This window comes from Protopterus annectens, chromosome 9.part0 (assembly GCF_019279795.1).
Source record: "Protopterus annectens isolate FY-2018-M chromosome 9.part0, PAN1.0, whole genome shotgun sequence".
Lineage (NCBI taxonomy): Eukaryota > Metazoa > Chordata > Ceratodontiformes > Protopteridae > Protopterus > Protopterus annectens.
The window spans coordinates 144,093,031-144,111,769 of record NC_056743.1 but is presented as its reverse complement, the minus strand read 5'-3'; the positions used below and the strand labels follow the sequence as shown (position 1 = coordinate 144,111,769).

The 18,739-nt window shown below is 39.7% G+C and overlaps 1 protein-coding gene across 1 annotated transcript in view; it reads left to right on the top strand.

The window, feature by feature from the left end:
* LOC122810502 (SH3 and multiple ankyrin repeat domains protein 1-like) overlaps positions 1 to 18,739 on the top strand; it is a 4,213,494-nt gene that overhangs the window by 2,609,417 nt on the left and 1,585,338 nt on the right. Inside the window, exon 12 of the mRNA XM_044082083.1 lies at positions 12,891 to 13,200. Coding sequence (XP_043938018.1) covers positions 12,891 to 13,200 — 310 coding nt within the window. The remainder of the gene's footprint in view (positions 1 to 12,890; positions 13,201 to 18,739) is intronic.

Genomic DNA, 18,739 nt, shown 5'->3' with positions numbered 1-18,739 from the left:
CAAGACCAAGTACAGAATGCACTGTCTCACTCAGAGACTTCAGAAATTATCTAAAATATCACTGCTGGGATAGCTTGCAGAATGACATCACTTCATGTCACCTGACTTCTGAATCACTGGCAAAACCCCCCAATTGCTGGAGCTGGCAGTATTTGGCAACTGCCTGCAAAAATACTCATGCAAGGGCTTTTACTCAGATCTTTGGCAAATGCTGTAAGTCATAAAACAATTGTATTTCTTCATGCTTTTCAAAGTAGCAAATAGTTCATCCTAAAGACAATACAGAAAGCTTCCTAGTACAGACTTTGTCTCTCTAGCTACATTGAAACCTGAGAGATGGTCTCTTTATGGCCTAGCATATAAAGTAATTTAATTTCAAATATTTTTCTAAAGTTTACTGGGCTGAGGTTAAACCTCCAGTTTCCTCTGTTAACATATACATTTATATGGTTACAATAGTGCAGGTACATTTCTGTTCTCTTCCAGTAGGGCACACACTGGATACATTTTAAGCACAAACACTTTATACATACCTTTTCAGCACAAGCATCTGTACAAAGGAGTTTGATATACACATGACGTACAGTTCTAGTACAATTGTAACACAAGCATTTTATATGACATGTAGGTCTAATACATTTGCAACACCAGCATCTTGTATAAATTAGTTCGATATTCACAAAAGACATATAATTATTTACAAAATTCCAGCTAGCTGTGCTGGCAGTACCTACTTTTATCACAACATTCTCTTGGCATGGTGAGGGAGAAACCCAGACATTGCTCCCCTGGGTTGCCAGCATTATGGGTGGGTTTGCAGTGCCCGATTCACCCCATCAGTCCTACTAGAAAGAACTTCAAATTGTCTAAGTGGACATCTTGTTGGTTGTAAATCTTTTAAGCAAAGCACATCCACAACTGATGTTTGGATATCATTGGAGATTCCTGAAATCCCTTTCAGGAGAGGCATCTTCACAATTACAAAAAGAGTTCCATCGACCTTTCATTGTCACCTCTAGAAGGGACACCATCATTCCCCTCTTCTGAAGCATGCCTATTAACCTCTGGTGAACCAACAGCAGACATGATGGCTGGCAGACACTGAGGTCATCATAGTCTCTCCTCTTGATTACCCACAACTGGACCTGGAGAAGGATGTCAAAAATGGAAGAAATCATGATACAGTTATGTTGCAAACACAGTCACTGCTGCAAAATTGAATGTCATAGGTCACATACACATCAGGCTGTCTAGAAAAGCACTTTAACTTTCTGCAGCACCTTGTTATGGTCAGATGACACTGCTCTCCTGCTGCAAAACAAAGTAGGATACTGTTATGAGTGTACAGCATTGAACATTACACGAGGTAATGGTAATATTTTAAAAAATAATGTCCAACACTGGACATCAAAGAAGATAATGGTAGTATTCAGAAAATTAATCCCTGCAGAGCATCTCTGTCTCTCACCCTCTAATGGCTTTCTGTCTGCTATTGTTCGAGTAGGTTTAGGTGGTTTTGCTTAAGGTCATTATAATAGTTATGACACTGTTCCTCAGATTGGCCGATGCCACTAGCATCAGTCAGCATCTGACCTTGTTGATATCACTTGACTGCCACCTAATAAATCATGCCACCCCATTAAACCACCATAATCCCACTAAATCTCACCACCTTAACCACTTTTTTCCCCATCTCCCAACCACTTAGCTACCATGCCCTCCACCTTCCACCCTACACAAAATTCAACAACAACTTTGCTGGTGTATCACCAACAATCCTCAATAAACTTTTGCCTTCCATATGTCCTCTTAATTCCTCATGTATTGTTCACTCATCTTTTATTATATTCTAACTGTTGACTTTTAACTATCATAAGGTATGAATTAAAAAAAAAATTCTATGGTCTGATCAAGACTTCTACTTCTTACCATTGTATTATTGCACACCAAAATGCTTATTGTAAACTTGAGCTTTTTCCACAGATTACTTCACTATTGCCTATTCAATACTTTCTACTTAATGCCTATGTATTAATGTATTCCAGTTTTATTTATTTATTTAACATTTGTTTACCGAGAATGTCCAACTGGGTCAGGAGCCCATTTTCAGTGGAGACCCGGGGATAAAGTCGAAAGAGATGGAAAAACTGCCCAAACAGCTAACAAACTACAATTTGTGGGCCAGAAACCACTCTTGTGTTAGATAGGCTACCTAGTGCTTACCACTCTCACTGATAAGCTAAAAGGATTACCTCCAACACAGAAAGGCTTGAGTGGCTCAGACGCTTACAGTCATTGATACAGCAAATCTCTAACTGGGCTAGACTAGTTACAGGAAAGGCAGGAAACAAGTTTAGAATTTTTTTTTTGCTACAGAAAAGCAGCTGAAACAGCACTAAAAACAATTCAAGTGCAATTCAAGCTAGCACACTTGAGTGTGTAGCAATATTAAAGCAATTTATTCAAACTGTATTCTGAACTGAATTCAATTATTGTTTAATTCAACCCTGAACAGTTAAAAAGTGCCAAAAAATATACTTATCAGCTGAGAAACACACTCAGTCAGAACACCAAGTAAAGTGGAAAGGGAGAAAAGAGAAACGGAAGATAATTCATAGGTTCACAGGCTGGTAATAGGCTAGAAGCCCTAGGGCCTATAGAAGCCTAGCCATAACAATTCCCTGGCTATTTCTTCCCACACTATTTACTTCCCAGGACCCCTGTCTAGCAGGGCAACTGACATGATCCGCGGGGTGAATTTCCATTCTCCCATCCAATTATCAAGGTTCCTTTTGAAGAGGGCCAAAGAGGCACTCTGCTTGACATGTATGGGCAATCTATTCCAGAGTCTGGGGAGTCTCTGGGTCAGGAACCTATCCGTCCAGCATGTTTTGTTTATTGTGATGACAAGGTTTAGCTCCCTGGAGCATGTGGCTCTGAGGGATTGGGATTTCTTTAAGTGTAGCATGTCCAACAGCTCTGGGTTTGACATGTCCTTGTATGTTAAGCAGAGATCACCTCTGATTAGACGATATGCGACAGTGTAGCTGGAGTTTTTTAAGGCGGTCAGCATAGGGCATCTGCTTTAGGCCTGTGATTCTTTTTGTGAGGTATTTCTGCAGCCTTTCCAGTTGTTGCAGATGTCATGAGAGGTACATACTAAACGGGGCGTTGTACTCTATAACGGGTCTAATGAAGGATGAGTACAGTGGGACAATGACCTCCTTTTTTCTGGATGAAAAGCCCTTAGTGATGAGGTGTGCCACATAGAAGGATTTCCTGACTGTTGTGGTGATGTGGTTATCGAAAGTGAGACCACTGTCCACCTGTGTCCCTAAGTCTCTTATCACACTTTCGGTGTTTAGTGTACTGCCACCTATATGGTAATTCACAGGTACATGTTTTTCCCCAAAGAGGATAACTATACAATTCAAGGTTAAGGGCCTAAGTGGGTTGGCGTACTCAAATGTTTTCTATGTATTGGTAGAATGAGCTAATGACACTAGACTGGGATAGAGCTGAACAGATAAGACTGGTAGGGGTGTCTGAAATCAAAATATGATCTCACTGTACTCGGTTGATTGAGCAAATGAGATGGACCCAGGAGGAGTGTTCAAACACAAATTTACAGGAGGGGCAGGCAATTCCAAAGCCACCAAAATGAATACCACAACAAGAACAGGGAGTTATCTGCAGCCTCTGAGGGGGGGGGGGGGGCAGTGATGTGAAGCTACCGATACCCTCCCTTAGGAGGTTGTAGTCCGCTTTCGAGAGGTTTTTTAGCTTGATTACGGCTGGGGGGAGGGCTTGGTTGGGATAGAAACTTCAAGACAGTCCAATCATCTGCACTCACCAGGAAATAATATATTATGGGAGTGGTGCAGTGGTTACCCATGTTGGTGAGAACCAAGTACAGAATGTTATCTCCCCTTGTGGGGGATGAGACAAGCTGGACTAGTGCGTTAGAATGGACTAAGTCAAGGAATCATTGAGTGAGTGCATTAGTGCAGGAATAGTTCACCCACTCTATGGTGGGGTAGTTGAAGTCACCAAGGATCAGGATGTTAGGGAGTGTTTTGATGGAGTCAAGTAGATCCAGGAAAGAAGAGTGGTTGTCCTGAGTTATATAGAGGGGTCTATAGCTGGCTATAACTTGGATGGGTGTCTTGCCAACTGTAAGTTTCACCTGGAGTAGTTCCAGTGCATCATGCTGGCAAACCAGTCTGGAAGTGTGCTAGTCCTTAATGAAGACAGAGACCCCACCACCCTTAGTCTTCCCAACCTCATTTTGGGTTTATAATGCATGGAATGAGGTATAGCCTTGTAAGGCAGGGGAGGTCTCTGCAGCCCTGAACTAAGTATCCCTGACCACGCAGACACTGGCATCTTCCAGTGCAAGGAGAGTCTCCAGTGAGTGCATTTTCAGGTTAAGGCTCCTGGCATTAAGCAGCATAACCTTCAATTTGCTTTTTGGCAGATCTTTTATGTTGGAAGATTTGTCTTTGGGTCATTGCCTAAAAAATGGCCAATGGGTGAGGCAATAGCCTTGGCCAGGATCTGGAATCCCTGTGGTGACAGGTAGAGTCCATCTCTGGCAAAGCATCAAGGCTTGCCATCCCAGGCAGACAGATACTGGATCCCCTTGGAATGACTCCAGAAATTAAGCCCATTTTTGGTCAGTTATTTTTTTGTTGGTATTGTGGTAACATTCTTGGTGAAGGTAGGATGCTGCTTTGGGCTAGGGTCGTACCTGCCTGGGACATGCACTTTGAGGGTCAAGCATGTCTTTCTTTATATAATCCAGGAAGGTACATCTCATTTCATTCACACCAACATGGGCAATGACAGAGTCATACTTGTAGTTGTTGTGGAGAGACTTAAGTGCATGCATGATGAGGCGGATTCTGGCACCAGACAAACAACTGGCTGTGACCTTCTTGTTGAGCCTGGTGAGGGGACATAAGTGTGTGTCTCAACTGAGTCGGCAATGAGTAGTATGTTTGATTTATTATGCCTTGTGCGCTATGATGGTTTATTGTTTTGCCTTATGGCCTGTGTTTGTGAGACACTGGTGTGTTGTCTGCTGTGTGTGATATATTTAGTGTTGTGTGTGGAATGATTGAGTGTGTCTTTTGGAGGTCTCTGCTGTTTAGGTAAGTTTTTATTGAGGACCTCTACATAGGTGGGTGTGTGTCATGCTTAGCTTTGTAATGTGAGTGGTGTGGTGTTTTTGCTGGCCATCTCCTCTCTGTCAGGAGTACTGACTGTGGTGAGAGAGAGCATGGATTTCAGGCTACTGATGCACATGCATTTCTCGCAATTAAAGGAATTATGTGCTAGGAGAAGAGGGCTGTCAGTAAACATGAGACAGTTGCTACACTGTCTCGTTATGCCCATGTTGATCATTTTTCGTGATAATGTAGTATTTCAAGTTATTCTGTAACAATACTTTCATGTGTAGCAATATGCATGCCATAGAGAGCTCTGGAGGCATATGTGCATTTGGGCTAACAGTTGCAGATGTTGTCTTCTTGCTATAGAAGGGTCCATTGATAGAGAGTCCAGCAGAACAGGAAAATATATTACTGATATCAAGAGAGCTCCAGTTGCTGAGATAATGGCAGCAAGCATGTGGCAAAGTCTGATTATGTAGTGGCACTTGCTACAACTCTCCACTTGGAGGATGTCATCTATATCCCAGACCACTGGGGTCTTTATAGAGGTGTATGCTGAACATGTGATCTCACCAGTGCATGAAAGACATCCTGTACTTTGCACTGCCATATGGGCTCCAGCTGTGTACCTAGTCCACACAGCATCTGACGAGCACCACCTTTAAGGTGCACATACCTGGGAGAGGGTTGCATCAATGAGACTCCAGGTTTGCTGATGAGATATCTCTTATATTCAGGATTATTGAGGGGATGTGCATATCAGTAATCTGGTCCAAATTGTTGCTGACCATAGTTTTGTTGACATGGTGAGTATGCTTTATATGCACCAACCACGCAGTGACCTGGATGGGGCAGGGAGCACACTTATGGTTAGGTTACTGAAGCAAATATTGCTTCCATAGATGCATTCAGTAGATTGACAGGTTATCCCAAAGCAGACTATGGAGATGGCATCAGTGTAGCCTGGTGGTATATGGTCTGCCACCCAGTCATACATATCATCCAGTTTAAGGATGGCACCAATCCTCAGGCTCTACCCCAGACATACCTTGGCAGGGTGCACATACACAGTGCCATAGTTCTGCCCCTGTCATCCAATTGGCTGGATAGGTCACCAGCACCACAAACCTACAGAGTTGGAACTAGAAATGTTCGTGTAAAGCCAGAATGATACCATTGCCAGAGGATTTGATGAGTGGCTCTCCACTTCCTCCAGGAATATGTGGCTGGCATGTTCATCTTAATTACCGCTACCCCATAGCATAGTGTTGCAGTCACCTATCATTATGTCCCTCCATGGCTTGCAAATGCTGATAGCTTTGCCTTGTTCACACACTAATCTTTGTGATCACTGTGATATTGTATGCACAGAGTGGCCAATCCATGCACCGCCTCTTCATATTCTGGGAGTGACACTGCAAACTTCATTTTATTTTGTGGTGTCTGTGTCATGGCTCATAGTTTGGACCAGATGCCACTTTTGTCAGTGCTGCAGTGCATTGTACTTGCTGCTGCATCAGCTATGTTTCTGCTTTTGCATGCACATTCCTTCACTCCTCATTCTGCCCTTGTGTCATTGATGTGACTTGTATGTCAAGTCCTGCTATGATACCTAGTACTACCTCTCTTTACTTGTGTAAGACCATGCTGTGGAGTATGATATAGACAGCAGATAAGATGCTGCTTCTGCCTAGACTGTATTGAACCATCACTCTGAGCTCCACTGTTTTTTCAGGTTCTCCCATTGATTGTGTAATAGGTTATTTCCTACACATGAGCTGAAGATTTTCCTTTCTGTTTTATTTTTTTGTCTTGTTTTCATCAGTCAGGTCATAGACCATATTCTGCATTGCCTACAACACTCAAGAAACAATATATTATAACTGCATGTTTTTTAGCCTGAATGCCACCTGTGCATATATGTCAAGAATGTTCCTTTACTAACCAAGTGAATCTGTGGGACATCCCCTCATAAGAACCACTGCTATAGGTTGGGCATGTTCTAAAGATGCGAATTATGTGAAATGCTGTTGTGCCACACAGAAACCTTAAGTAATACTTTTGGTATTGCAGCTCACCTGTTAATTCATAGAGTGGAAGCCTTTCTTGTTAATATATCACAGCTTCTCAGACCCTAATGAGGCTGTCAAAGTAATATAGGTGCAATGTATTGCTCATAGGACCTCAAGGAAATGTCTTGTGTCATAAAAGGCCTGCATAGTGTTGGTTCTGTTCTCTGCTAGTTTGAGGGAACAAGATATGTTTCTCAGCACATTGTATCGTAATGTCAAAAAAAGCATTTTACGATTTTCATACCTGATGCCTGTGATAACATTGACATGTCTCATAGGTCACTGGAAGGTACCATTAGCTCATAAAGTTATTTCTACATGCACCTTTGTATCCACAAGAATGGGCATACCAGACATCCTAGCTCCCTTATTATATGCCTGTCTGCTTGAAAACCAATAACAATCTGTTAGTCACACCACTGGTGGAATATAAAGAGCTGTCTGTATCTCTTCTATTGGCATGGATGGTCACTTCAGCCAGCATTGTGAACAGTGGCACTCATGGCAGCTCTGTCTAGATGCTGCTAGTCCTTGCATGGCATCTGTTAAGCACCTTATAGACCTTAGCATTCAAAATGGGTAGGTATCGCTATCATCACCATCATTTTATACATTTCTGAATCAGCCCACTATGTGGCTCACTTTCATGGGGGTCCCTCATTTTCATGTCATCTTGTACTCATTAGCATGAGCAACATGCTGCATTCTTTTAAGCACTGTGCAGGCATGCTCTCTTCATCTTAGTCACCCACACAATGTGCTCTATGCACTGAGCTAACCATCTGTGAATCCTAACTGATAACTTATCTGCACTATTTCTCAGATGTTGGCATACAAAATTAAAATTCAAATTCATATTGTAGTAACAGTAGCTTGACTCTTGTAGCACTTACAAACTTTTGTTCACCTCGCATTGTGATGGTGGAAGCAGGATCTTCAATATTCCTAGCCTTTGCTGTAGTAATCAGTTCACATAACATACGTACTGTTGCAGTATTCCTAGCCTTCGCAGTAGTATACATTTCACATAATATACGTACTGTTGTTGCAGTATTCCTAGTCTTCGTGGTAGTATACATTTCACATAATATACGTACTGTTGTAGTATTCCTAGCCTTCGCAGTAGTATACATTTCACATAATATACATACTGTTGTTGCAGTATTCCTAGCCTTCGCAGTAGTATACATTTCACATAATATATGTACTGTTCTTGCAGTATTCCTAGCCTTTGCTGTAGTAATCATTTCACATAATATACATACTGTTGTTACAGTATTCTTGCCTTCGCAGTGGTATACAGTTCACATAATATACGTACTGTTGTTTTTAATTTAACGACTTGATAAGCATACTGTGTACAAGTGCACTATTTCAGGGCCAGACCAGAATCACTTTCTCTTTACTGGGTAAGCGTCATATTGCACAGTTCGCCAGAAAGATTAAGGCATTCATGTTCAAAACTTCAGTGTGGAGCACATTAACAATTCAGATTTTCAGTGATTAGTGCTGAGCTACCATGCATTGCAAAGACAAACCACTTAGACAAGAAATTGTGCTTTGTAACAGTTACTCTAAAGCAGTGGTGCACAAACTTTTGTTGGGGAGGGCCACTACACGAATTCTTAATGCATCTGCGGACCACCTCAAAGTACAATAAGTCATTATGAGTTAAAAACAGGTACAGGTGACTGGCATTTTTACTTAAGACAGCAGTCATGAAATTGCCTGTTTTTCTACATCAACTTTTGTTATGGCTTGCAGCCATGACTTATTACACACTCTTGAAAAACGTTTTTACTGTTTACAGACTACAAAGTTATAAACAAAAAAGAATAGTTACTTTAGCAGCTAAAATTAGAGGTGTGCGCAACTGCAGTCAATTAGGTAAGTAAGCACATGCTGGAAAGTTTGCGTGACTGAGTAAGGCATAGCATTTTTTTCACATTTTTTAAAAATGTTTGATTACTCTCTGGGGCTGGATGGTGTTGTGTCAAGGGTTGGATTTGGCCCCGCGGCTGGACGTTGTGCACCACTGCTCTAAAGGTTTTTACTTTAATGGATGAGTGAACCCATATCCCATTAAAATCTTATTCCAGTATACACCCATATGCTTTTTTATCTCTAGATTGCTCTTCTGTTAAAATGAGCCTAACTGATGGTTTTGTTGCCATCAGTCTGTCTTGGGTCCAGATTTGAAATATTACAGTGTACAGTAACTTTCTAGTTTTGTTACAGAAATAGAGAAATTAGACTGCTCTAGTGGAAGTACATGCATTTTCACACCAATGGTGTTATTGATGAATAGCATTACCAACACTGCTAAACAAGGAATGACTGTGCCACAGCAAAACTTGAAATATTTAGTTTATTTAATTTAGACTGTTTAGATTCTGCATATTACCTAAATTCATTTATCATAACATAGTCTCTTTGATCGCAAACGTCCCACACAAATTCATCTGTTTGCAGATGCACTGGGAAGCTTGATTAAATAATTCAAAACTTATATAAACTCTCTTACAAACTGAGAAATCTATTTACTGATGTTTGCGTTTTATCTCCAGGGCAGTCAGCATTACATCCATATTTATTTTAAACTGCAAACTTAGTAAATAGAATTTTACAGAACATTTTCAGTGAAGGTGACTCCAATGTGATTATCTAATGAGGGCATTGGTAACTGTAGTTGTATATAAATGGTTCTTTTCAGACAGTCATTGGTAAAACTCCTGTTCTGCTTTGACTTTCTTTTTTTTCTTTCTGTTTGCTTGTTTATACTTTTCCAAGGTAAAAAAAAAAAAAAGAGAGAGAGAATCATCTAAAAATGAAGTCTTGTAAATGCTCACATGACAAATACTGGAAAGACAACATGGTTTCTTGAACAGCTCCGTCCTGTGCACAGTTGGCTCCAGCTGACACACACAATGTGGTGTGTGTTTGTCACAATAATTCTGGGTATTGCATGCCCAGCTCTACTTGCAATTAGTCAGTGATCAGAAACTTGCTGCTTTTATTAAGGTACAGAATGCTAAAATGCACTGAAATATTGTTTCGACCAAATCAATGTTATGAAGGGACTGCTGAGAGAATAAGAGGGGGAAAATGAAGTCTTTATTAACTGCCTTAACAAAGAAAGAAGGTAAGCAGTGAGCATTCAGTGATGTGCTCTCAATGAAGAGTCTTTTTTATGCTCTTAACTAAATAGGATAAATAGGAGGACTCCTGATGTGTTTTACATAGTTTTTTAAACTAAACAGCATACAAGTCTTGCACCGCATACATGATGGAGATTATCCTGATGATCTAATAATAGATAACTAGTGTACCTTTTTAGCTATTCACTTACTTTAGGATTTGTTCTTTAGTATCTCTTCACTGTGGTTCCTTTTCATGAATATTGCACAGCTAGAAGGCACAGTTCCTGCTGGGTATTAACATCTTAAAGGAGCAGCTAGGATGCACGCTTGCCGTTTGTTAAACTACCTTCATTTAGATCATAATTTAGTACGGTTGTCAGGGATGGGATTAATTAAATCAAGTCAGATAATGTAAGCAATATTTTATCTGGAAAGAAGAATGGTGTTTGAATGCATTTAACTAAAAGGCAGAGAATAACATTACTTTCCTTACTGTCCACAGTTTTGATATTCTTTATAGCGTTAATAGGCATTTATAAATATTATATTTTTAAGCTGTATAACAGTAAATATTACAGTAGTAGAAATAAGGCAGAAAAATTAAGAATTCAAAATGTTTTTTTTGCAGTAGTAATGTGATATAAATAAAACTTAATTGAGAATATCGAAAAAGCACATAATTCCTATAAAATACAGCAGACAATATACGCCCACATAATTTCTGACGTTGCCTGGGTAAAAAAAGAGAGTGTTGGGTGGAACATTAATCATTTTTAGGCTTGATCTCAGATGTGAACCTTATACGTTTGTACAGATTTCAGTATTAAGTGCATATTTGTGGGTTTTGAATTCATCTGTGCATTACTACAATCACATCAAGCTATGGTAGGTGAAAATTACTAGGTGATTGTTAATGTTTTGCACTGAGTAATGTATACATTTCTGTGTATGTGTTTGCATTTCCAGCAGTATTTTCTTCAGTAAATGTTATCTATATCTTTGTCTGTGTGTGTGTGTGTGTGTGTGTGTGTGTGTGTGTGTGTGGTTTAGATTGTAATCTTAGTTCCTTATTACCAAGAAATGTGGTATTTAAATATATACATTAACGAATGTACAAAGCTTGAAGTGTTGTGATAAGCTTTTCATTTTATAATATGCTATTCTAAGATAATAAGTTTCTAGCACTGCTTCATACTCGGGGCTGTAGAGATGTGTTTGCAGTTCCTGAATTATTTATCCTAGAGGGAGCATTTTTCTTTAAAATTCAAGCTATTAAAGTGTATCCCTCCTAGCACTTCAGTGCACTGTCACATTTAAATATCTTTGCAGAAGAGAATAAAACATTTATTTATTAGTATATAAAATGTAGACATGCCTTCATTATCGTTTATGATATTACTTTTGCAATCAGTATTGTTCGAATGATAGCTTAAAATATGGCATACTGTAGCAGAATTGTGCAGCTGGTGTCTGAGCATTCTTCACATACAGGTGTAATTTGATTTTCAAAGTCATGTAGAGCTTGCTTCACTACTCAGGAAAAAAAACAGGATCTCCTGCTGATGTTTAACAGTTAAAAATATCCTAACAAAATCAGCTTGAAATAATACATGATCTTTAAAATGATGTGTCTAGAAGGCAGAGTTCAATACCAGATACTGTCATAAGCAAAGAGATGCACAAACCCTGCCTACAATCTCATCCATTTCACTGGAATTTGGCCAGCTCATATATCATGCCTTTATTTCACCATTGTGGGATCTTCATATTTCTACTTGTTGGCCTTCACTTTTCATGAGCTCTCCAGTCATGTTTAATCTTTCCTTGTTAGTGTAACTGTTTCTTGTAAGTCAGAAGGTTTTATGGTACTGCTCAAACTTAATTTAAAGCTTGGGTCTAACACTTTTGATTCTTGCTTTTATGTTACCTGGTTTGTTTTCAGATATCTCTGCTTGCCACTTTACAATCCACAAAGTTCTGATTAACATTACACTACTTGCATTTGTTTAGTAGAGAAACTCCAATGGCATATGTTGATACAGATAACCTGCATAGTTCCCTCCTGCTGTACTAGTTTAATATCACTGGCATGCAGTACTCCTTAAAAGTTTGGGGATGTGACAGTGTTGTTAGAGTTTAATCAGAGAATAAGGCTTTGTGGAGGAGCACCGAGGAACAAGGCTCTACATAACTAACAAACTGCATGTTTTTGATTACATAATCTGTCTTTAGTCCATTGATTTCCACTTGTATAATATGTAACTCTTTGGTAGTGTAAGCAGAATTGACTTCTCACACTACATGAGATACATGAGATTTGTTCTTAGTGACTGCCAAATTGCCAATCATTAGCGGACTGGAGTTCCACTGTGGCGACCCCTAACCGGGAAAAGCCGAAAGACACAACAACAACTCTTAAAATGCTTAAATTTATCCCTGAAACATGAAAGTACTGCAGCAATAGAATACGTACTAACACAATTTTGTTTCATTTTTTATTGCAGTACCATTTCGAGAAGCACCTACTTATTCAAATCGAAGAAGACCCCAAAGTACCCTGACAACACCACGTGTCTTGCACCGTTCTAACAGCGACAACAACCTCAATATCAGCAACCTCCCTGATTGGTCAGCTTCCTCTTCTGCTGCTTCTTCACACCGTAGCCTTTCACCACACCTCTTGCAACAGATGCAGAATAATCCAAATGGTACTGTAAAAACTGGCGGGACTAATACCCGGGGATCCCGCAGCAGATCGCCTTCATTAAACCGACTAGGAGAAGAGGTGAAGAGACCACAGCACAAGCATATCAGGTAGATTACCAACATTATTTGTGTACAAAGTTGCCCTGCATACAAATAAGTTGCTTTAACATTAAAGTATGTGAAAGGTCATACACGTGTTAAGTTCAGAGATGATTTAAGAGTGAGTCAATTATCAGTCTAGCAATATGAGCACCTGTAGTTTTTAGGCCCTGTTGCTTTGTTCAGTGTATATTACTCTCAAATAATAAAATGTTGCTTTCCTTGGCTGCTTTATTTTATAAATGTCCTTTAATGGAATGGCAGCAGTTCAGCAGAATTTTAGGCAGGTACAGTAATCAAGATTTTTGCTATTAATACTTTAATTTGTATTAGGTTGTGTTGTAGTCATTTATTGAATTAAAATGTGGAAATGTTAAGTGGTTTATGGATACATAGATACTGAAGAGTCCAGTAGAAAGAAATACTGATCACAAGTCTGCAACCATTTCAGCAATGAATCCAGTTCAATCTTTTTTAATAATGAAGCAAAGGTTATGCTAATTAAAACCATGAGGTGATTAAAAATTAATTGGTATAAAATAATATTATAATGGAGATGTACCTTTTATTATTTTTATGATGGGCCATGGTGATGCAAGTTCTGTAAGATTATGAAATAATTTTGCTCTTTCAGTGGATGAATTATATTGCTTCTATAGCTTGCCTTGCTATCCCATTCTGTTGTCTCTTTCGGCTTTTTCCCGGGTAGGGGTCGCCACAGCGGAATTCTGGTCTGCTAATGATTGGCAGTAGATTTTCACGTGCCGAGTTGCCAACTCTGGTGCACAACCTTCAACGAAGGTACACCCATTCACGCATGTCTCCACACAGAAGACGCTTTATCTGAGAATCGAACAGGACAACGTCTTACTGTGAGGCAACAGCGCTACCGCAGCACCACCACCGCAGTTGCTATCCCATTCTGTACAGAGACTGTTTCAATATGAAGTGTATTCACTGAGCTCTTCTAAACAATGTGCTGATTCAGATAGCAGCAGCAGGTTACATTTGGCTGTCACTTTTGGATAATCTACATTATACTCTCCATGATCACTTTTGTTGCTTGATGGTTCTTTTCCTACCTTCAAAAAAAAACACAATCCACATTCTTCAGATACCTTTTGGTATACAAAAATGAAAGTGCTTACACTTTTAAGGATTAAAGCTGGTTTTACAAAAAAAATTTTTGGTTGGATGTCTCATTCCCGTGGTGCTGTGGGTTGTTTTTTTTTGCTGGTTTATTTGCTGGATCTGCCTTTTTTCAACAGTCTTTTTTCCTACCTTCCAGTATATTAAAGGAAGTAATGTACTACATACACCAACATCTGTCTTTGCTAAAGGCAATGCATGTAGGAGATTTACATTTTAACAATTACATTATTGCATTTAATAAATAGTGGGAAATCCCAATAGAATCTTGTGGACTGCAGCCTTGAATACTTGCTAACTAACAATAATTACTTGTAAATAGATTAGTAATGTTGGTTATTTTCTCCAAGCCTAGTAAAAGTGTAATAGCAAGATTCCAAAAAAAGCTTTTCTTATAACTTATTAATTTGTAGCCACTGACTAACCATCCCAGAAGAATGCAGAGCCCCAGACATCACGGACATGCAGGTCAAAACAGCCCTCTCCAAAGCTAAGAACACAGCATCAATGGGACCAGATGGTGTCCCAGGCTGCGTCTTACATGAGCTCCAAAAGGAACTAAACCCTCACCTAAATTAATTGTTCAGACTCAGCTTTACCACAGGCTATGTACCCAAAGAATGGCGTACAGCAACAGTCATCCCACTCCACAAAGGTGGTGCCACAACAGAACCTGGGAACTATCACCATATAAACCTGACCAGCCTGGTCTGCAAAGCCATGGAGCAAATTATCATGGAACTCATAAACAGAGACATTGGGAACCTCCAGACACTGGACCCTACCCAATTCGGCTTTGTTAAAGGCAGATCCTGCCTTCTAAACCTAGTTGACTTCTTTGAAACAGTTACCAAGGCCATAGATGAAGGAAAGGTAGTATACAACAGCCTACCTGGACCTCGCTAAGGCCTTCAACACCATTCCCTGCTCTGGCATCAAAGACAAGCTTACAAGCTTGAACATTAACCTCTATGTCACAAGATGGGTGGCCAACTGGCTCACGGATAGAACACACATGGTCAGAGTTGCAGGTGCCATGTCCGACTCTAAACCAGTCACAAGTGGCGTCCCACAGGGCTCAGTCCTGGGACCCCTCCTGTTCGGTATATACTTCTCTGAGGTACAGGCAAGCACGGGAGGACTATGGCTGACAAAGTTAGCAGATGACTGCAAACTGGGGGCCATAACTGACTCTCCAGCTGACATAGACATCCTCCAGAAGGGTCTTACAGAGACAGATACCTGGTGTCAAAACCATGGCCTCAAACTGAATGCCAAAAAATGCATAGTCATACTCTTCGGAAAAAACAAAGTGCCCACGAATTACCACATAGGTGGTAATCCACTAGGTATGGAAAATGTAATTAGGGACCTGGGGACCCAGGTAGATAGCAACCTCTCCTTTGATAATCACATTGCCAAAGTGGTTAGAAATTCCTTCTATGTAGCCCACCTAATCACGAAAGGGTTCACCTCTAGATCAAGAGAGGTCATTGTGTCCCTCTACTCATTGCTCATTAGGCCCATAATAGAGTACAATGCCCCATTTGGTATGTACCTTACTTGGCACATGCAACAGCTGGAAAGACCACAGAAGTACCTCACCAAGAGGATCATGGGCCTCAAAGAGATGCCCTATACAGCTCGACTGAAGAAACTCCAGCTCTACTCAGTTGCTTACTGCCTGCTCAGTGGTGATCTATGCCTGACGTGTAAGGCCATGTCCAGCCCGGAATTAATGGACATGCTCCACCTCAAGAAAACTAAATCTCTTAGAGCCACACTCTCCAGTGAATTAAACCTCAGCACAACAATAAACAGGACGTGCTGGAGGGATAGATTCCTGTCCCAGAGACTTCACTCGCTCTGTAATAGAATCCCAGTTTATGTTAGGCAGAGCCCCCTCGCTGACTCTCTTCAAGAGGAATCCTGACGAGTGGATGGGAAATCGTAAATTTACCCCTGGGATCACTTCAGTGGCCCTGCTAGACAGAGGCCCAGGAAACTAATTTAAAAGGGAGGTGAAAGCCAACACATTCTGGCTAGGCTTATAAATGCCCTTGGGCAGATAGCCTAGTACCTACCTATGAACCTATGAAGAACTCCACAGTGGAGGAAACCTTGGACCCGATTCCAAAAGACTTATTCTTAGTGCAAATGACCACTTCCACTGAGATCAGGAAGGGAGCAGGTGTTTTGGAATCTGGCCCCATAGAAAGCCTGTTTATAGACAGGCATTACAACAGTAATCATGGTCACTGTCACTTACATTGAGAGCAAGTATTTCAGAATCAGGGAAGACTTGCACTGAGAGCAACCATTTTGGAATCTGACCCCTTGATATTTAACACTGCATTTATTTATTTACATTTTTAAACAAAAGACTCCTGTGTAATTTACAACTGCCTAAAAGTTGCATGTGTCAAATAAAAACTATACCCTACTGTACTACTGAAATGAATTGTGCAGTCTACATAAACTATTACAGTGATTACATTTTCAACAGAAGGTGGTATACCCAATAGAGACCCTATTATGTCCTTTCATATTGGTAGTAAACTCACATTTTTATATCCTTGTGTTATGTAATCGCAGTTTCTGTAAGCAGCAATTGATGTTATGTTGTACACAAAGGAAAGTCAGATGTGACAAAAGTTGCTTCAATGTCTGCATGGAAGGCTAGCCTGTGATCTTGTTTCTGCTTGCCATAGTTGTATGATATGATCTAAGAACTTCAAAAACATAATTTCAGGCTTGCATTCACCATTCTTTAATAACTAAACACTAGCCCATAAGGCTGAGCACCTTATTTTGCTGAAAGTTTTGAACCTGTTTGGTATTTGGAAATTCATAAATAGCAGTGCTCATTAATGCAGATTCTTAAGAAAAATGTTTTATAATCTTGCAATGCTGACAGCAGGAACTGTTTTTTGTCAGAGATTTGTAACTTACTGCAGATGAATGTTTTGTAAGTTATTTCCTGAGACAGTTTAAAATAATACTAAAATAACTCTATGGTCTAAAAGCAATATGTCCAAAGGGATTGTTTTTGGATGAGTAAAGAGTTTGTCAGTGGAAAGTCATACAGTTGTCAGTATAACAGCTTAAGCTTAACATGGGCGATTACTCAAATGTGTTGATTTCTTGGTACTTTTTGGCAGAACTTTTCTGTTTTGACTCCCACAATAGCTCATTGGGGGTCTGTGTTTAAATGAAACTGATGTTGAACTATAGGTTGATAGATATGGGAGACTTGTATCATTTGTATATTTTGTATATCGTATTGTATTATATTATACTAATATTATATTATACTAATATTATATTATACTAATATATTATACTTTATATTATATTATATTACTTTTGTATATGTTTTCTTGTTATTTACCTTTGCTTCTGTTTTTTCTATTGGAGCTTTTCTCTTCAGGTCCAGACTAACCCGGTCAACAAATGTCAAATAAAATAAATAAATTAAAGGTTTGTTGATGTCAGTTCTCGTATGGATAAGCAAAAGTGTTTTAGTTTACTGTCATTGGGCACATGCAGTTTCTGAAAGAAGAGGAGAACTTAGCTTAATGTTGATAGATATGGGAGACTTGTGTCATTTGTTGTAGCTTAAGGATGTTTTAAAAATGTGCTTGGGCAGCAATCTCTGATCACTTCACCTATTTCTGCTTGGGTATCTCAGACTTTATATTTACTTTTTCATGATACTCTGTCAGATCCATTTTATCAATAAAATAGTAGTATCAAAGGTACGTCATACTATAGGACATTGTCATAGTTATCTGGTGGGATGAAGGCAGATAATTGCACCAAGTCTGCCGCAGCCTATCGAGGCACGTTTGGTTATTCAGAACGAGTGAAATCAATGCCAGTTGAAACTGTTTTCTTTCCTGTTAGTAAGACAAATGTTAGGATATGCTGCCCACTAGAGATAGAGTAACATGCCATGGACCAGTATAATCCTGCTGTCATGAGTGTGAGTTCCAGCCTCTGTTGCTGTACATTATGGTCTTTCCTAAACGCACACACACTACGATACCTGCAGAGACATATGACAAGTCTTTCTGAGAGCTATATGTGAATTCTGAGCATGTGTCTCTTATGCTGCGCAATACGTCAGCTCCTGTTGTCATCTTTTCCCTGACAGGCTGTAGCCACAAAAATTATTATTCCAAGGTAAATGGAGAGTTAAGGGGCATGGAATCATGTTATGAGTGGGAGTGGGTGGGTTAATTTTTTTCCTATATTTGTGCTTGTTTAATATTGCCTTTCATTGAGTTAGTGCATATTCAGCAGGTAGTGAGCACACTGTTTATGTATGCGTGCTGTTCCCTGCTTCAATGTACTTACTATAAAAGGGACATATCAAGATTCACATTTATAATGTTAT